Below are 21,595 nucleotides of genomic sequence, written 5' to 3' on the forward strand. Positions count from 1 at the left end.
ATAGACAGTGCATCCTCATCTTCCTCTACGGTGTCTCACGTGCGAAATGGGAAAACAGAAGAGGAAGGAAAGGATTTTTTTAGAAGAGTGATACAATTTGTATAAGAATGACTCGAAGGAGCTACTTTTAGTAAGTGAAACTAATTATAGCCACACGACAAAGAGATAATCAATCGTGAATAATTATTATATATATATATATATATATATATATACATGTATATATATCATATATTTTCTTTCTTTCTTTTTGCAACTATACCAAAGGTATTTTTCCTACACTAACTTACCGGTAGCTGGCGCTCTTACCATGGAGACCATGCTCTTACAGACTCCACTTCACTGGTGGAGGTTCTGACAATTAACCACATACAAAAACTTCTTTATCCCTTAACCCCCTTCAACTTTAAAACAAAAAAAAGTGTACCCCCTCCCTGAAATAACTGCCCCCTCATGGATCCGCCTTTGTAACGACGTTACATCATTTTAGCTTTGAACTATATCTATAACTGGGTTGTCTCATTTGCAATACGCCTGTTTCCATCAGCTCGAGCATGCCAAATAACCTGCTATTTTAACTATCCCGATCGTAAATTATCCAGCTAATTTGCGTCTTCATCAGCCTGCAGTTGCGATTAGCGGGATATTTGGTCGAGAAAATATCCCGAAAAATATTGGTCTTTTTTGCACCCGTCCGAGCTAGTTTGGGAACAACGTATCCGTCTGGTGAGGACACAATTTCGAGTGTCGGGATAATATTCCGAGTCTGAAAAACGGGAGTTATTTGGCAAACTCGAGCTGATGAGACAGGCCTATTGAAGAAGCTAGGGTATTGCCCGTAAGGTCATGGTTCGGACCAGCTAGGCAGCCAGGAAATTATCTAGACTAACCCTAACAGGTCCTGGTCTTTACGAGCCCCAGAGCGGGCCCAGAGCTCAGAGCAACGGTCTTGATTGACACATAACGAGCCGAGTGCGTCCCTGCTTGACAGGAACTACAATAAAACAACAGAAAACAACACAAAACAGATGTACAGACCCCACTCGCCACAAACCAACATGACCAATGGGAGGAATTTACCAATTTAGATTAACAATAATATTAAAATCAAGAGGTTTCTGTTCTTTGTTTCGCATTTACTGGCGGAAATCTGTGACATCTGAAATTTTGACAGTTTAAGTAGATAATTATACCATAAAGCATGCTAAGAAACAGAATGATGTCATACGATACCCTGCATATAATTGAATAAATAATATTATTGAACGGGTCATAATAATTATAATGATCTCTGTAGCTTGTAGGTTTCCATGGTGATTGAGTATGTATACAAATTACAATATTTTTTTTTAAGCGTTCGGTAAATGGTTGCTTTTGTGTTATGGGTGTTGATATCATATAATCTCCATAACAAGAACCCGCCTGACCGCTCCGATCATAATTATGGTATTCATGAAATAGAAGAAAAAAAGTAGTTTCAAAAGAGGAAGAAATTAACAGAGATGGAAATCGAACCAACTTAAAACGTACAAACGAAGTAACAAAGATAGTTTAATTATTTTAGTTAGTGATTATGTCACATTAGTTTCATGTTTTGTACTATATTATGATATGTTACAATTGCATGAATTCTGTATATAAACACTGTTGTAAACAGCTGTTATTTTATGATATGAACAAATAAAATCCCCCAAAAAGGGTAAATGGAAAAAGAAAAAAACAACATTAGTAATGATGTCGATGAAATCAAATGAATGTAATAATTGGATACTTTTTATCCAATGCGGGGCACCATTGAACACTTCATTTATCAAACTACTGCATAAAAACTCAAGATAAATACAATAATAGGAAAAGGGGAAAACATGGAGGGGAAAGGTGAAGGATTTTTTTATCATAATGAAGAATGACACTGGAAAAGGAGAAAAATTGATAAAAATTAACAATATAAAAGTTTTGCTTTACCAAATATCAAACCCTTTATTCTTTGAAACTCCTTTCTCATTCTCCCATCACAAGTTTCTTTTTCAAAATATTAACGACACTTCTTCATCCGTCTACGCAAACTGCACTGAAATAGGATCCAGATGTTTAGACAAAAAGGGCGCGAAAAGAATTTGTCAAAAATCACAAGCGATTTCCGCCTGACATAAACATGATATGTTAGACATGAGAAAGGTCAACGCTAAGAGATAAAGTGAAAGGGACCCCGACGTAAAGACAGATTATCAGCCCAAACCACTATATTCCATGAATAAAATAAAAAGTATCAGACACGGTTCTGATCTTATACGTACTGAAAGGAAATTGGTTGCAATTATCCCCGTTCCGCCCACTTGTCACATGTGATTTTAAGAGTGAAGATGTAAATGTCCAGGTGTTGGATATATCTCAGACGAGTTGGTTCACAACTTTTCATATTTCCTTGTCGTTCAGAAGAATAATGTGATTAGCCTAACGATGTCATTGATTTAAAGCAGCTCTTTATGCCTTCTCTTTTGAAGTGGATATAAATGTCAAACGTAATTCCGACACAAAGCAGAGATATACAGCAGTAGGATAACGACTGACAGTTCACTTTTTGTCACATATTGGAAACTTAATATCACAAAGAGAGAAAGGTTTGCCGAATTTATGAAATTTCCTCAAATTCGTCAATAAGAGACTCCTCTAAAAGGGAAGGCCGTCCTTCCTGTTAAAATATAGTTTTGATATATGAATACAAAATCAAACAGGTGTTAAAAAAGATAAGCGACTGTTTTTAACAAATCAGATGAAAAATAAGTCACGTATCAAGTTCTTATTCGTCATTTTATTTTCAAATGCACGATTTATTCTTAGACCTTTGGCGATTGTAAAATATGCAGATACATGGAGAATATGTCTTTATTAACATCATACATGTTGCCTACATACTTAAGAAATAGATCCCCCATGAGTATTATTTGCTTTTCATACGAAATTGATGATTTTTAAACAAAGTAAATACAAATAGACGCTCGCTCCAAGTCAATTATCACTCTACTACAGTTTTCATCTTCAAAAATAATGTCACACCTTTTCGCGTTATGAGATCATCTCGCGTCCTTCTTCCTTAACAACGCTTTGACATATTTCAACTCTTACATTTCATCTCTAATTAATTGCAGGTGGCGAAACAGATGAGAGGAAGAAAAATGTTAGTGACAGCAAAATGCATCGAATATAGGGTGTTGATAAGTTGAAAGGGGAAATATGAAACGACCGCTTCCGAATATCCTACGTTCCCACGGGATATGTAATTCATCATCAATCATAAACTTTGTGATCTTCCTTTTCTCACCTCAGATCACAATGGCGGACCCAGGATTTTGTTGCGAGAGGGGGGGGGGGGTGGGGGGCATTAATCAAACACAAACAGGCAAACAAGACAAAACAGGTATCATTTGTTCAGCGCTCCCCCCCCCCCCCCCTGTATCCGCCACTATAGATCGGCTCCCACCGTACATTATTATCATCATCTAAAGACGGTCTTCATTCATGATGATAAAAACAACAACATGCATTGGGGTCGAACCTGGAGGGAGGGGGTGGGGGCACTTTGGCAGTAACCCCCATCCTACCGAGCACCCATCCCCCCTCCAAAAAAAAAGAACCAAAAAAAAAGAAGAGCGGGTGGAGATATGAAGTTTTTTTTTCATGATAACCGAAATTGTGGGCTTTAATGAATAAACTTTGAGGTTAATTCGCCTTGTGTGTTGTTTTTTTGTTTGAGCCCGTCCTCCCAATCTTACGAGAAATAAACTTTTTATACATAAGAGGGTTTTACCCACACCCTCCCCCCATACACACATCCCACTTCTTTCTCTATATATCATATATATGTTTATAACTTCTCCCTCTCTCTCTCTCTCTCTCTCTCTCTCTCTCTCTCTCTCTCTCCCTCTCCCTCTCTCTCTCTCTCTCTCTTTCCCTCTCACTCACCTTGTCTCTTTTATTTTAATCCAATTTACCCCCTTATTCCGTAATTTTCCTCATTCAACGTCACATTTTCACCTCAAGGTCACGCCAATTAAAAATAAAACAAATTCATTCACTGTATTCATTTTATAAATTTATCAAATTCAGAAATAAGTGCAATTCATTTGTAATGGAATAGATAATCAAGTCACATTGTAATATTATTTGAATTATAATTCCATCTACTTGGTAGGAAGAAGAAAAAACACAACACATAAATTACGTTGATATCACATACCATCATTATTAAATACAACTTCAACTACTTTGACATAAACAATACATCTTGGCAGCCATTTTGACAGCAGATGTAGGATAAGTTGTGAGCCATTTCAATGTATCCCTTTTAGAAAATTGCCAATATATCAGGGCCTTTTTTTCCTATCGGCAATAAAATAATGGTAAAACCGTGAACTTTCTTTTTTTTTTTTTTTTTAATCCTGTTGGCAAATTGTCCAGAAGTTTGTCCGATATTAATGGGTTGGGCGGTGTGAGAAAAAAATTTTGCCCCCCCCCCCCCCAAGAAAAAACACACAAGCCCCATGCCCTCTCGCCTTCTCAAGAAGGATCTGCAATGATTTTTTTGATTTTTTGTTTGTTTTGTTTTTATAACGGTTTCAAACATTTTTCCTAACACAACCAACACAAGCATGACAAAAAAAAAACATCGAAAACGTTGAATGTGAGGGGCGTCACCTTATAAGCGACCCCCACTCCTAGTCCTTTTGGCGAAGGTTCATTTCATTTCTATGCTTTTACACTACTTTCTTCTCTTTGGGTCGCGGTGGTAATTTTAGCATTTTGACTTTTCTTTGACTTGCCGTTTCCATTAAAGTCCTGTAAAAGGAAGATAAAAAAGGAAGTTGTACATTTAGGTCTGTTTTCATCAGACCGAAGTTGCAAAATACTCCCTGCTATTTTAACTAGCCCGATCTCAAATCAGCCAGCTAATTTGCGTCTTTATTAGTCCGCAGTTGCAATAAGCGGCCAATTTGGTCTAGAAAATATCCCGAGAAATGCTGGTCTTGTTTACAAAATAGCCCGATTTTGGGAAATGGCGGGCTAATTTGCGCCCGTCCGAGCTAGTCTGTGATGAGCGTATTGGTCTGGTGGAAACGCGATTTCGAGCTTCGGGAAAACATCCCGAGTCTGAAAATAGCGGGTTATTTTGCAACTTCGGTCTGATGAGGAAAGTTCGGAATTGTTCGTATTGGGCGGATTAGATGGATTGCAACCAACATGCACATTTTAGAACATTATTGGGTTCTGGGCCATTTCATCAAACTTGTTATCGATAACAACTTGCAATAGCTGTTATAAGCTACTGAAATGGTAGCCTTTGATTGGCTGAGAGCAAATTGTCATAGAAAAGTGACACTTGTTATCGATAACAAGTTGCAATAGCTGTAATAATTAAGCTACTGAAACCGTTGCATTTGTTTGGCTGAGAGCAAATTGTCATAGAAAAGTGACACTTGTTATCGATAACAAGTTTTATGAAACGCCATGTAGCGCATGATAGAAATTGAACGGATTCAACAGAAAGTGAATCAGGGCTGAGCAAAGAGTAATGACCAAAGAATGGAAAGATGATGAAAATTGATCAATTCGACCTGCCAAACAAATAGGTGTAACGAACTAACTATACATGTACATTACGAGCCAAGTTTTAGTTGTTCGTAAAAATTATAATCTGATCGCAAGAAATAAATATAGTTGAGAAATAACGATAGAAAAAAGTCATTGAAATATAATGCTTATTTCACAGCATTAAATGGAATTGGATTAAAAAACATTTTCAAATGTTTAATTTATTTTCCTCAATTGAAGAATTGAAATGCAAAAAAGTCGAAGTGAAGTAAAAAATAAGATCTAACCTGCAAGTGCTAACTTTAAATTATAACCAATCTAAGATATTTTTTTTTTAAAGGGACCATGACTTTAAAACACACTGGGGGAAGAATGAAGAATAAAAAGTAAAGGAAACAAACAAAGCAAAAACGAACAAAACAAAAGCATAAACAACGAATAAGTCGCAGACTGAAACCAAGTTATGTAATATGTATATAAAGTTGTTTTGAATGATTGTTCAACATACAATGTACATGCTTATCGTATTTTTGTATTTTTACCACTTTGGACCCTCCGTCTCAGTAGGCTACTTACCTTTCACTTTACCTAGGAGCTATGTTTGTAATTTTATAATTCAATGGATGCATTACGATTAAAAAAGATGAAAAAATAAAATGAGAAGAAAACAAATTCAATCCGTGAGAGATCTGAGAATGTGAAGAATTTATAAAATGGACCAATTATTAAGATTTATACATACTTTATTTCCTGTATGAGAGTAATAAGGAGTAATTTTTCCAGAGGAGAGAATATAAAAACAAACAGATTATCGTGGAGAATTCACAAAATAAAAATAAGAGAGAGAGAGAGGGAGAGAGAGAGGGGAGAGATGGGGAGTGAGAGAGATAGAGAGAAAGAGAGAAAGAGAGAAAGAGAGAACGAGAGAGAGAGAGAGAGAGAGAGAGAGGGAGAGAGAGAGAGAGAGAGAGAGAGAGAGAGGTGATGATGATGATGAAGATGATAATCATCAATAACAATTATCAATATCATCAATATCATCATCACAATCATCATCATCGTCATTATAATTATTATCACTGTCGATATCATTATCACCATCATTATCATTATCGTCGTCTTTTTTGTCCTCACCTCTATATCTTTCTCGGCATCGCTGGATTTCCCCGCCATCCGAGCTGTCTTGACCAGGAGAACGAGTAGGATGATGATGCCAATGCTGAAGAGCAGCCACTCGAGGCCGACGATGATGTTCCATAACTCCACGAAGCCCAACTTGAAGTCAGCGACTATTTGGTCGTTGGCTTCGACGCTCTGTTAAAAAAAAATGACGAATAACAAAATATAAACTCATTGTTTTTCCCATTTCAAGGCATTACTTTCAATATTTGTGTATAAAATGGTTTTTCCTTGGCCAAATAATTTGTACCAGATCATTTATATCGTTTGATAGATTAATCACAAGGAGCCAAACATACTAAAAATGGGGATATGTTCATCAAATATAAGTCATAAGTATATTTGTAAAGCGCCTAGAGACATTAAATTTGTATTAAGCGGTATATAAAAAGCGGAATATTATTATTATTAAATGACAAGACGACAATAATTAATTCTGATTACTGATCATGACTAGAGCTTTTGTTGGTTTTGTTTTGTATTAAACTGACCTAATATTTCCATAATTATAGTGGATAATTTCAGTGGAGTAGAGTGAACCAAGCCATTGAGGCCCTCCCCCCTGGTATGTTTATGGGAGAGGGGAGGGGGGGGGGGGTGGGCATGCATCAGTCAATTAGCAAGGCCACCAATTATAAGGACGGTGCTTGTGGGAGAGAGTTCCAATACCTTGTCAGGTTCCTCCCCCCCCCCTTCTCTCCTTCATTATAATTATAATAATACCTCCCCATCCCACTTCCACGAGATTGGAGGGTCCGTAACCCCCACCTTCTTTGTTTGGATACGCCATAGGGGAGTGGGGGTGGGGGTAGGGGTAGGGGTATTTACCTGTTCAATCCAGAGCAGGGGTAGATACATCTCACGAATTTCTTCGGTTTCCCTGATTAGGACGAGAATAACAATTGCGAAATACATACATAAAACATAAAACATAAAATACATCATGTTTTCATGTAATAGATAACTAGCAAAAGAGTACATGTGAGGAGAGGGAGACAGAGAGGGAGAGGGAGACAGACATATATATATATATATATAGAGAGAGAGAGAGAGAGAGAGAGAGAAAGAGAGAGAGAGGGAGAGAGAGAGAGGGAGGAATTAAGGGGGAGACAGAGAGAGAGAGAGAGAGGGAGAGAGGGAGGAATTAAGGGGGAGACAGAGAGAGAGAGAGAGAGGGAGACAGAGAGAGAGAGAGAGAGTGGTATTCACAATACATGTATTTTACAGAGACTAGGGTTCGAAGAAGTGGATGCCTAACCCCATCTCTTATCATCTTTTTTTCTTGGTAGAGCTAAGGACATGATACAAAACTAAGTCGATTTTGATCATAATTATTTGGATAGCATTCGCTCTCCCCACGAGTCATCATACTTTGGCCATGTGAGGGCGCCCGACTGGTACTTTTAGTGGTCAAAGTGAACTTTCGTCATCATTATACAAACTAATGGTCTTTTTAAAAGCGACCCTTCCTTGTTCCCGTTACGCTACGACATGAATAGATTAGATCAATCGATCAAAACTAAAAAAACTTGTAATCTGTCAGAAAGACTTACCTGATCCCGCCCACTGGTTTTACAAACATGTTAATCTGGACGCGAAACTTCATCACGAAGGGAATACCAGTTTTCTGTATAGGAGCAATTGAAAATTGCATTTGAATATTTAATACCCCAAAAGAATCCTCTCATTAAACAAAATCAAGTCGAACAGATTATTTTGGCAATGATTACAGAAAATGATGACAATGACGATGGTGGTTGTGGTGGTGGTGATGACGATGAAGATGATGATGCTGATGGTGAGTGATGATGAAGAGGATGACGGTGACGTTGATGACGAGGAATATGGTGACGTTGGTGGTGGTGGTGGTGGTGGTGGTGGTGGTGGTGGGGATGGTGGCTGCGATGATGATGATGATGACGTCCACCTCAAAATTGTTGATAATAATAATGACGAAGATGAAAAACAATTCATATTCATCTAATCTCATTGATTTCCTGTTAATAAGTTAAAAAAATAAACTAGTTTACCGGTTCTACTTCCATATAGCTGTCATGAAGCGAGGAATTAGGTGACAGGCCATCGACGTCATCAAACAAAGTTTGTTGACCTCCTAAGAAATGAGGATTGGATATCGCTACCGGACTTCCTGTATCGATCAAACAAAGTAAATTTTCAACAGATGTTCTTTTTTTATCATTCTAAATCATCTTGCAGGCCCTTTTATTGACATGTTATCCATCTTTTATGGGCTTCTCTTTCATGGATAATAGCTCCTACTTGTTGTTTTTGTATCTTACCATGACTGAATTATATATGAAACTTTGAATTTGCCAGTTGTTATAAATAATTTAGGCTATTTCACTAAATAGACAGTTTTGTCGTTTTCCATAATAAAGTAACGTCCATTAAAATGAAATGTTGTAATATTTGGTTTTGTTTGGTCTTCGGGATAAAGTATATAAACATATCAGATAATTTTGACGTGTTAATACTTTTAGGATTTTTATATAAAAAATATAGGTCATGTAAAATATAACAATAAAAAAGTTGTCATTTAAAATTTCTAGCTCTTCCTGGTACTATGTACCAGTTCAAAACAGTTTAGTTTTTAAAAAATGATAACGAGAAATGTTGCCATTCTTATTCTTTTAAGCATTTAGCATTTTATTCTAATTAGCATTTAGTCTTTAGCATTTACATAATAATGCCGATTCGCTTTCCATTTATGATTCGGTCACATAACATTGAATGAATCAATTAAAGCCCGTCTGTGCTAGTTTGGCCGGGGGGGGGAGGATTAGACCATCCAGTGTGGTCACTCAGCTCTCAATTAACATAAAAAGAGGGTCATGGGGCTGGTACCAACGGGCACCGCTTAGGCATGCTATATAGAGGGCGCAAGTAGCTACAAGTACACATTGCAGTCCCGCTTTAAACAAATGTTTGTTCACCAAAATGGCAGGGGTCTTGTCGCATCACACCCGATGGTCCACACAGCTCTCGTTGACCGCTACAAAATCCCTCGTTCGGTGGAAAAGCTGTAGCGTTCATGTAGGTAGAGGGCGACAGACTGAATTTCAGTAGCGGTATGCCCTCGTAGCTGGAGTCCTTCACAAAATCGTACGACACAGACCTACATATTAGACACATTAATTAATTGAAATAAAGCTCTAAGAATAACTGTCAGAATTATACAGTTTATTTTCCCAACTGGGGGAGTAGCTGCAAAGTTTTAGTTTCATTTTTCATTTCCAACAGAACAGTGATTTTGACAAGAAATCAGAAATACAATTTAATGTTCGAGAATATAATACATTTTCATGGGTTAAAGTTATAAAATAAAACGTATACATAAATATGCAGTATAATAGTTTTTTTTTAATTTATTGTATAAGTAAAGTCTGTGGAAGGGAGGGATCCACTGAAAAGCAGAGCTTGTATAATATGGATCCCTCAAAATAATGACAAAGACAATTTTTGTAACAGGTAAATATACTGACTTGAAAGAAATATGTATATTATATACATAGACTACCAATTAATGGCAGAATAATAATAGAATTATAAATCCGTAATTTTGAAAACTTGTTACGGCACGTATATTATATAGTAATAATAATAATAATAATATAATAATAACGTTTTATTTACCCAGGGTAGCCACTTCAGTTATGAAACTGCTCTTCCAGTGGGTCCTGCATAACATAATATGTTATTACTACCCTTCTCCAATCTAATATGCAATTCATGACACTCCTTGTAGTTACTCGCCTCACCTACCATCCCAGTATAGCTTCCTGAGTGAGCTGCCAAAGGGATTACCCAACCAAGTACCAAGTACCAAGCGCCTAGCTAGAAGGTAGAAGGTCTCATTGTTATAAGTCTTTGGTATGACTCGGCCGGGGTTCGAACCCACGACCCCCGTTCATGAGGCGGGCGCTCTAACCACTGAGCCATCATGCCCGGAAAGGTTAAAAGCGACATTGAAATAAATGCAAGGAAAGAGAGAAATGCAAGGATAGAAAATGTTGGAAATGAATTGCATTTCCTTGCCCTCATCCATGTTTATTGCTTCTCATCACACCAAGGACGGATTCGCAACATATTATAAGAAAGTATAAAATAGTATATACATTTAAGACCACTAACCTGCAAAGTGGAGGCTGATACATTTGTAGTGTGTCTGTCTTCTCGACGTTCGGATGATAAAGTGAACCATCTAAACAGAGGATAACAATATCAAAAGCCCCAATAAAATCTACCATTGCAGTCGTTCGCATAGGGGTTCTGGGACACCCACCCCTGGACAACCACCCCCCGATAACCATGCCTAGGATAACCACCCTTTAGGACAACTACTCCAGACAACTACCAACTCAGGGAAAAAATTACTTTAACAATTTCTGGGCTACTTTTCAAGCTTGCTTGCATGAAAACGACACTCTTTAATTTGTTTTGCATTGAACTCTTTGAAAAATTTGGGGGCTCTTGTAAGATTTTGGCGGGCTCTTTTGGGCATTTCGGGGGCCAATTCGCCCCGAGCCCCCGTTTATTTTGTTTTCCCTGTACCACCTACGACAACCATCCTCTAGGACAACTTCCTCCCTAACAACTATCCTAGGGGGGGGGGGGGGAGTTCTCTGGGTGTTAGTTGTCCGGGGGTAATTGTCCGGGGGTTTATTTGTCCGGGGGTTAGTTGTCCTAGGGGGTAGTTATCCTAGGGGGTAGTCATCCTAGGGGGTAGTCATCCTAGGGGATAGTTGTCCTTGGGATAGTTGTCCTAGGGTTAGTCGTCCTAGAGGGCGGTTGCCCTAGAGGGTAGTCGTCCTTGAGGGTGGTGCCCTATGGGTAGTTGTCCTAGAGTGTAGTTGTCCTAGGGTTAGTCGTCCTAGAGGGCGGTTGCCCTAGGGGTAGTCGACCTAGAGGGTGGTTGCCCTATGTGTAGTTGTCTTAGGGGGTAGTTGTCCTAGAGTGTAGTTGTCCTATAGTTGTCCTATAGGGTGGTTATCCAGGGGATAGGTGTCCGGATGCGCGCATAGGAGCTCCTTTCGTCAAGGGATGCGGGCTCTAGCCTGACTTCTTAACTTCGAGCATTACGAGCAAGCGAGCAAAATCTCGATACTCTTATTAGAACCCGACAGTTATGAAGCATCATTAAACGAGTAACCCTTTACCAACTCGAAGCTGAATATAAGTGAGCGGTAATTTTGAAACTGGGGGGGGGGGGGGGGGGGTGCACTGATGTGTATGAGGGGTGTGGAGGGCCCGTATCATCTTATAAAAATGTAATTTTCCCCTCTCCCTCTCTTTCCCAATCCTTTCTCTCTTTCTTCCTGTGTCTCATTTTCACCACAGAGAGATAGATTCATGTTAAAGGTAATACAAAGTTTTGGGAAATTTCGAAAATTGGGTGGATAGTGAATCTTTACAATTTTGATATATTTGGATGCCCCTGTGGAAGTAATATAAGCACTCAAAAAATTAACCCCTAAAACACTTCTGTTTTCGAGAAAAATTGAATATCAAAATTTACCGGTGCTCCCGGTAAATTTTGATAAATTTCAAATAGCGCATACGACCGTACAATGGTAGCTGCGACCATGAAAATCTCAGAATATGTAGTTGTGATATAAAATTTCCAAACGGGAATAGCTAATCGGTCGATTTTAGTCAAGAAACATTGTTTCATAACTAAATTAATATCTTGGCCTTGAGAGGGAGCTATACAACATAAAGAGTTTATTATTTATAATTTCATAACTTTAGACTCGATTTCGACCGGGACAACGATCAATGAATATTGTAGGAACGCATATGCTTCCAATATGTTAATTTGAACCAAATTCATGACCCCATACCAAAACTTTGTAATACCTTTAAAATGGCACGCTAATACTAATCTTACCTGTGCTTTCTGCGATTTCATTAGCTTCATCTGACCACCAGAAAGGCAGGTTTTTCTTGCCATCTACTCTTTCAATGTGATTGATTAAGCTCCCGTTTTCTTTTCCAGTGAACACGTTGAATTGCCCGACGTATGTAGTATTGAACTAATAAAGAGAACACATATTATTTCGACATTTTAAGATAGTGACAGTGTAATTTTGTTATCAAGACAGGCGTTATAATAATAATAATAATAATAATAATAATAATAATAATAATAATACATGAGATTTATATAGCGCCATTATCCATTTTAATTAAATGCTCAAGGCGCTTCAAAATATTAGGGAACACATTACATCATGACAAAGAATCGTGTACATTTACATAAGAAAGAAAATGCAAAAATGAAAGAATGAATGTTTGTCTTCAAAACGCAAAATTAAACAAATGGGATTTAACCTTTTTTTATTTTTTTATTTTATTTTAATAAAACAAGTGGTGGCAATAATACAGATAGACCACTTCCCTGAACGAATATGTGTGGTGACGGATGCCCCGAATATTTAAGTGACGATTTGGTGGGGGGGGGGGGGGGGGGTGATATCAAGTCAATGATATGAAAGCTTTAATTAAGGGATAGCGGAAGCAAATGGGTTTGAGGTTAAGGTATTTAGGGTTAAATGAAATGTTTTTTCGTTGGTAGGCATCGGGTTGGGTTAGAGTAGAGGTAACTGACCGCGGGGCTATTGACGCCAGAGCATTTGTCGTACCACCACTATATTCAATCATAAGGACTCACTCCAACAAAGTAACCGAACCGACCCGACTCGAATGCGGGCGGGACTGTCTGGAACTGCTTCGCGACGACTAGAAGAGGCTCGTAGTATCCCCACATCATCTCCGAGATCGTCCTCGTGACGATGACTCGCTCATCGAGCTCGTAGAGGAGACCACGGATTGCCGTACGAACCAGGAATTGATAGTTTTTCATGATGTGAGCAGTCGTCTGGGGGGAGAGGGGGGGGGGGGAGAGAGAGAGAGAGAGAAATAGTGAACAATGTATGGAAAGACAATCAATGTGTTTTAGTAAATGGGTATATACGGCTTTTGCTCGAAGTTGTTTGATGATTTGAAGCAAATAAATAATAGAGAGAGCGAGAGAGAGAGAGAGAGAGAGAGAGAGAGAGAGAGAGAGAGAGAGAGAGAGAGAGAGAGAGAGAGAAGGGGGGTTGAGGGATATTAAGAGTTAGAAAAATTGAGAGAGATTTTCAGAGGGGGAGAGAAAGAGGGATACACAAAGGGAGAGAGACAGTTATAGAAAGAGTGACAGATACAGAAAGATACATAAAGAGAGAGAGAGAGAGAGAGAGAGAGAGAGAGAGGGAGAGAGAGAGATAGAGAGAGAGAGAAAGATCAGCTGGGGGCGTTTCACAAAACTTGTCATCAGTGACAAATGACATGTTTTGTTAATATAAGCTATACTGAAATCCTTTTTAAATACATGCAATCATACATATTTATGTATGATTAACAAAAGTTAAATTAACTTTTGTTCATTATTAGGCCTATGTCAAATAAACAAACAAAAAAAATCTACAAAAGAAACTAAATAACCGAAGTCGGATATTTACCAACAGTGGAGAGTTGATGGCCGTTACGGTATCCGTCTCCGGTCCCACTGAACGATCCTCATCAAAAAAGTATCGGTAGCGTAGAAGAAAGGACACAGTGTCGTTATCGTGGAAAGTGACGTTATCGCGAGCCAACTCCATTCTTTAAAAAAAAAAAAAAAAAAAAGATAGAAAATACATTAGACAAGAAAAATACCTAAGTTAAGTTGATGCATCCGACACCAGACCCCCTCCCTCCCCCTCCCCTTCCCCCTAAAAATGAAATAAATAACTGTTACAAAATTACCTTACCCAAAATGGAATCATGTTGGTTTGGCGGGGTCAAGGAGATGTAACAAAAAAAATTAAACGTGCCACTTTTTGAAATCTGCTTCCACGACATGACCAGGGATAAAAATATTACATAATTATTTGGCATCAACTTTATTGAACCTTTTTTTGGTGGGGCGGGGGGGGGGGGGCGGGGTGTCTAGAAACCCAAGATTCTGCTTAACCTGCTTTATTCTCAACAAAAAAAGCGGACAAAAAGGCCAAGGGCTTGGTAAAAGATATATAAAGAAATGAGGCGAAAGAATAATTAAAAAGTGGTAAACAGAGAATGATAAGGATGATAAGGAGAAGAAGGTTATTGTTGATCCGTCATAGCGACTAAATAATATAATTTAGAAATAATTCCTATGCTGACCTGTACACATAAGGGCCCTTCTCTACGACCTTTGGCCTTTGACCTTTTATCAGGTCATCAGGATTTTGGATGTCAAAGAAGTACACGCTCTGATAGATGGGCAAAGAAGGTTGTTGCCACTCGGGGAAAAAGCGAGAATTGGGATCCAAAACGAAGACCTGGTGTAGGAAGAAATATCAATGATATGATGAGAATCACTGGCGTAGCCTACTGGTGGAGGGGCGGGGCGCTTGCCCCCGAAATAAAATTAAACCATGATTTATTGTCAATTCGATACGTCAAGTGATTTACAAATGTTCGTGATATCACATGATTTTCAACAAAATGCGCGTTTCTTCATTTCTGTTGCAAACTGACACATTCCCAAATAGCCAGGAAGAGCATATGTTTGTCTATAGCCACTAACAGTAACGATAGTAGAAAATTGCAAATGCTTCCTACTCTGGTATCCAATTTATTTCCACTGCAGTATAATGATTTATTTGGTTACGTAAAATAAATGGAATTAAACAACAAAACTTACATGATGTATGACGTAGCCATACATACTCTCCACGGACCATGGCAGGAATAGCAATCCCGTGAAAATCAACGCCAGTGCCATCAGCAGCAAGAATGCGTGGCAGACGACAAGACGGGGTGTGCATTTTCGCTTCACACCATCCTTTGTGAGGTTCTGTTCGATGTCATCGAGCGGTCGCTTGATGAGTGGGGCCATATCGGCATCGCATTCAAAAGATGAATCGTCGTCATCATCTTCCATCATGTGCATTGTGTATTAGCCTTAGGTCTTCGACGAGGTTCAGATAAGACAAAATAGACCTTTACAGTCATAAAATAGTAGTTTAAGCCTAACAAAATATTTACACCCCTTACAAAAACTGTGTACCTACATGTACATGATATTTTGAAAATGACAACACAATAAATGAATGTTATCTAAATTAGAGACTAGATTAAAGAATAATTTTTTGAGTAGAATGAATGAACGAATACCCTGAGCCTTAAAATAGTGACAATTTGGGCAAATAATACAACAGTGGAGTGTCACAAAAATATATAGGCCTATGTTCCTTGCAATGATGCACTTTGATACAATTTATTATTTATTTTGTATTTATGTGTTTATTTCTAATCTGTTGCCATGGTAGCCCATTCGCCCATAAGTAGTGGTCTTTCATGGGGCTCTGAATAATAATGCACATACTTGCATCAGAAAGCATAACATTTATAAGGAACAGTTAAAATAAAATTCCATAGTACATTTAGAAAGAGATAACACAGCAATAATAGACGTGGCAGAAACGAATACTCTTTTGCAAAATAATCATCAGTAACCTATAGTTGTAATGCCAATAGGAAAATATTGATTCAGTCGCAAATATGTGAATCAATAATGTTAATATTACAGAATATGCAATGAAGACAAATTATGCAGAATATGGGGTTAAAACAATTATTCGGCGTATAATATTCAACGATTGAAGAGCAGGGCTGCGTACCACAAAACCGTCATAAGTACAAGTTCAGCGACATCCCATTGAAATGCGTGTAGTAAGTTTAACACGCGTTTCAATGGGATGTAGGTGAACTTGTACTTATGACGGTTTCGTGAGACGCAGCCCTGATCACTAATTTTGCTTATAAAACCCGCGAAATCAGAGAGAACAAAATGTAGGCTTTATCTTATACAATATTACAGGTCGAATAATCTTGACTGTCTAATGTACAATGAAGACTACTAGTATACACTATGCTATTGCTATCCATGGATCAGTAATGAGAATTTGTATTTAATCAAAAAAGATCCATTTACCTGTTGACTTCGCTCCAATATGGTAGTCTCTCACGCACTGTATGTCGACTGCTTGTAGCTACATCCACTTTCCAAGTGCCGAACAGCGTATCGTTATACATTAACCGTTCTTCGTTTACAGAGGTTAGATTAAATTACAATTATAGCAAATATTTATGCAAATGATCCTCCTGAATACCCATATTCCAGGTGCAAGTATTCGGTACATGATAAGCACTTTTTTGTCATCTAACCCCATTCAGACGGGCTAATTATATTCCAAACCGACCGCCGATGTAGATGAATCTTTACCACTCGCCTGACTCGGGTGTAACGTCATTTTTTTTCTCGTTAGGTCTGTCGGGCGCCGTTTTGTTCACGAAAACGTCATACGTACAGGTTTGCCGACATCCCATTGAAACGCGTGTTTGATTCAAAACGCGCGTTTCAATGGGATGTCGGCGAACTTCTACTTATAATTATGACGGTCTTGTGAAACGCTGCCCTAGTGTCGTTGACTTTTTTTTTTGGGGGGGGGGCGGTGTCTCATTCACATCGCTAAATCGATTCCCCAAACCCAAACCAACCTGTTCTTGCAGGCAGTGAAATAGCGCGGCTCAGTCAACATTTTTCTTAAATTCACGGCACCCTTTTAGGATTTCATTTAAGAATTATCATGTTGTCCTGCATTATTGCTACACATATTAATATTAATCTTTAAAGAGCGTTTTCGAGTAATCTTTCCCTTTATATTGTCTCCATTTTTTCCTTTTCCTTCATCTCTGTCCACATGCTTTCACCGTTTTGTTTGCCATTCGATGTGGAGGGGGTGGTGTGTAGCACGTGCCCAAACTGCGTCAAACTGCGATGTTTAGCATGCATGGCGGGATATCACATCGTACGGACCCAGATGAGATCTGCGGTAAGAACACGACTCATTCCCCCATGATCTATGATCACTTCACGAATGTTACATTAGGGTTGTGTTTAGACAAAAATTGTGTCTACTTTAAAAACATGCTTTTTGTCTAACTTGGCCACAAAAAAGGAATAGGCCTACAATGAAAATCCACAATATTCCATTCTCGTATACGCATAACACAAGTCATTATAACGTCCCTATGCGCTTCCAACGAGCTTAGGAAATTATTACCCTAGTTGTAGCTCTGGCAGCCGTTATCAGCGCATAGTGTATTTCGAGGAGCAGGTAATCATTTACTTCATCTGGGTGAAGTGTGGCAAATGTAGATTAAACATATACTGCATAATCAAATATAAGGCGGGAAATTTGGCTAGGCATTGTACCCGCTCGTGTTTTTCGGTTCTAACATTGCAGAATTAAAAATATAACCTCAAACATTCCCGAGAATATCCCCTTCAAAGGGATAGTTGAGTTCTGTTTTCAGACCGCAAATTGCTTCAAAGTGCATGGTTATTGCACTTTATTCTTATCTATGACATTTCTAGTGCCATTTCAGAACCTACAATTGCTATCAAGGTAATTTTAGACCCCAAAATGTATGAAATTTAGCCAATATGATCATACGATTTCAGCTCCACTTTCAAAAAAATATGGTGACCGTTAATTAATTATTTAATTAAAAATAACAATACATGGGCAGGCTGGTTGTGCGTAATATAAACAACACGAAAATGCCAACAAAAAAGGCAACGTAGGCATTGGCTAAAATACGACGTATAAGGCGCTTTTTCATTTTTCAACTGCTTTTTCAAATGATCTAATATTTGTGGGGGTACACAAGACAGTATTAGAAATCGTTATATTTATGGATATTTCAGCCGTCTCTGAACCGATTTTGTTCAAGCAAAGATGATGTTGTCACTTATATCGTATGTTCTTTCAAATTCAACACAAAGTTTTTCATTATCTCACAAAAAATAGTTTGTGTAGCGCCCGCTGCAACAGAGCTCAACTTTCCCTTTAAACACAACGCTTCTATCCATCTCATGCGTAAAACAAATTCCATAATTCCGTAATACGATTGTGGCCTCATAAGCCTCATTGGTAAATCAGTTGTGAGTCAAGGTGTGGTGATTATAGTGGCATGTAGAAAATTATAATTATTGAATATGAGATTAATATACGATAATGGTCGAATATATTTACTCAAGAAACGTGACACCGACGATATACCAGCAATTATCGGGAAAAGCGTCACGACCTTAAATCTATAACCCTGATTAACGTTGGAAATTCTGGGTTTTTTTTCTATGCACGTGGATGATAGCCTATATACTTAAAAGTGGAAGTCCACTCTACTCTGATATAACAGTTGGTTTAAATATAGAAGCAGAAAATGAGGAAACAGGTCTATGAATGTTTGAGCAAAAGCCGATTAAAATATTTATTAAAAAAAAATCATTTTGAAGGCGCAATTACTCAAACACAAAGGGCAACACTGTGACATAATTATCTTGCGAGCTCTCCTCCCATCTATCATGCAATAAAAAAAGCAATAAGAGTTTAAATTTTCCTTAAGAATATTTAAATCATACATTTACCCTAAATATAATGATTGCAAATATGTTTCTAATCGGATAATGCTCAAACTTTCACTATTGTTTTTCTCTTATTAGGTGGGTTCTGCTAATATGTGCTTTCCTGGTGCTCCGGCATGTGCTCTGTACGGCGACACTCGTGAAAATTGCCACCGGTTGATTTCGTCAAAGCTGTAAAGGTTAGGTTTAAAGCCCCACTGTCCTACTTGTAGCTACTTGCTATCTCTATATAGAAAACTTCCCCAATCGATGCCTGTTGGTCCCCCATGATCCTCTTTTTCGTCTCCTCTTTTCCCCCTTTCTTTTCTCTTCCTCTCTGTATCTCCTTCTCTCTCTCTCTCTCTCTCTCTCTTTCTCTTTCTCTCTCTCTCTCTCTCTCTCTCTCTCTCTTTCTCTCTCTCTCTCTCTCTCTCTTTCTCTCTCTCTCTCTCTCTTTCTTCACATATGAAACTCGGGGAAGTTCACGATCACTATCGAGTATCGATACATCATAATTCAAAACGGAATAACCAGTCACATGAACAGTATTGAATATCATCCATTTCATGTAGCAAGAAAGAAATTCATGTCATCTTAGAGAGTTGTTTCTGCAAGGTAGCTTATATTAGCACAAGTAAAGATAAGTGTACATGGACATGTGTGCTTTTTCAACGTTGGTGAGAAGTATTTGTTTTATTGTTAGAATTATTGCATTGACAATACTTGGTATTTAGATTAGGCCAAATATTCCAGTAAAAGAACATTTAAATGATTTTTCTTTTTCGTAAAGTTTGGATTGGTCAGACAGTGTCTTTTAGTAAGAATTGGATGAACAGCTTGTGAAAGTTTTATCTTGAAAATAATTGTCATTCACTTCCTTGATATTCTTTTTTGTGTCTCTTTCTTATCTAAAAATACCGCTGCAAAGAAAAGTATTAGCTCTATGTATAGAAATGAACCGGCTACTGTACCTATTCAAACAGTCCTTAAACTGAAAGTAAATATATTATGGTATATCCATGTGTGGTATAACAGAGGTAGGAAAGACATTATTGTCAAGTATACTTAAAAATCCAATAATACTTGAAAGACGTTATATCAATTAATCATAAACATTGTTTCCAAATCACAGTACTTGAGAGCAGTTGATAAAAGATAAATTGAAATTATCCTAATTTGCATCACTTCTCAACACTTGAACAACTATGACATTGCTTAGTATAAACGTGTTAATAGATTAGTTTCTGCTATGCAGACGAATAATATAACATGTACATGCACAAGCATAGCAGTATAGGCACATTTTCGTATGGGGGCTGATGCTTTTTGCGCAAATATTATCACCTCTTCAGTTTCAAAATGTTACGCACACAAGTGAAATGAGTGTCAAATATTTTTGAATTTTTTTTTCCCTCTGAAAATCACAGAAATGACATATTCGGGCACCTCCTGCCTTTCTATTGGGGCATCTTACTTCATGAACTTTTTTTTACTATTTACAAAAGTTTTGTTGGAAAAGAATTTAAAAAGAAAACAACTAAAAAGAGACTTCTTCATATTTTTGTTTACCTATTAAGTTATCGTTTACAAATAGAAGAAAATATTAGAAAACCATGTATATCCCTCCAGAAATGGAGGCAAATGCTAAAAATGTGAATATGTTTATATTATTATGAAGAAAAGAATAAAGAAGACCTGAAATGGTTATTTTACACAAAAAATAAAAAAATCTTACTTTATGAACGGTGATATTTTGGCACCTCAATATTGTAACTTTAATCTTTCTTGGGGGTGGCAAGTATGAACGGTTCCCCCCTCCGCCTATGTAAACGAGGTGTTTGTGACAATCATAGCAAATTCAATTTAATGTGTCATACATTTTTTCCAATTTACTAATCATGGTCAGAATTCCTGCAGTGAAGGAAACAGGGTATGAGACATGAAAAAGGTATTATATAGAATTTGCTTAGTTATTGAGTAAAATAAGTATTGTGATTTCGTTATTTATTACAGTTATTAAGTTGTAAATGCAATATGTAAAATGCTTACTCTGTAATTGACATTGCTAAATATTTCATTTTTTCAGAGTAGCATGCATGTACCTATCAACTTTAAGAATGTTTAAAGTTTAGGTACATAAGACTTATATGTACTGCATTGCAGAAATATCGGAATTCACAATCTTTTAGAAATCTCAAGTTTCTAAAAGAATTGATTTTGAGGTACTAGGAAGTAATGGCGGTTCGATTGTTGTCTTTTTTTATGATCTGGCCTGTAACACTTTAGGAGGCGCGATAGCTCAGTCGGTAGAGCAGTGGTTTCGTA

General features: G+C 37.7%; 1 protein-coding gene across 1 annotated transcript; it reads right to left on the reverse strand.

Moving 5' to 3' along the window:
* Nucleotides 1-880: 880 nt before the first annotated feature.
* On the reverse strand, nucleotides 881-15,752 carry LOC105444870 (scavenger receptor class B member 1-like). Its single transcript, XM_030983635.1, has 12 exons — nucleotides 15,500-15,752; nucleotides 14,977-15,134; nucleotides 14,292-14,433; nucleotides 13,460-13,666; nucleotides 12,677-12,821; nucleotides 10,921-10,990; nucleotides 9,723-9,904; nucleotides 8,799-8,917; nucleotides 8,322-8,395; nucleotides 7,597-7,648; nucleotides 6,724-6,903; nucleotides 881-994 (listed from the first exon to the last, which is right to left on the reverse strand). The coding sequence occupies exons 1-12, from the start codon at nucleotides 15,746-15,748 to the stop codon at nucleotides 881-883; spliced, it is 1,692 nt and encodes a 563-aa protein (XP_030839495.1). The 5' UTR covers nucleotides 15,749-15,752.
* Between the last annotated feature and the right edge of the window lie 5,843 nt (nucleotides 15,753-21,595).

Source organism: Strongylocentrotus purpuratus, unplaced genomic scaffold (assembly GCF_000002235.5).
Source record: "Strongylocentrotus purpuratus isolate Spur 01 unplaced genomic scaffold, Spur_5.0 spur5_scaffold_13, whole genome shotgun sequence".
NCBI lineage: Eukaryota > Metazoa > Echinodermata > Echinoidea > Camarodonta > Strongylocentrotidae > Strongylocentrotus > Strongylocentrotus purpuratus.

Coding starts and splice junctions, on each gene's coding strand:
- LOC105444870 (XM_030983635.1), bottom strand. CDS start 15,748: ATGCACATGATGGAAGATGATGACGACGATTCATCTTTTGAATGCGAT. Junction 14,434..14,976: donor AAGGGCCCTTATGTGTACAG/GTCAGCATAGGA, acceptor TTTTTTTTAAAG/AATGGAGTTGGCTCGCGATA. Junction 12,822..13,459: donor GGTTCGGTTACTTTGTTGGA/GTGAGTCCTTAT, acceptor TCTCTTTATTAG/TTCAATACTACATACGTCGG.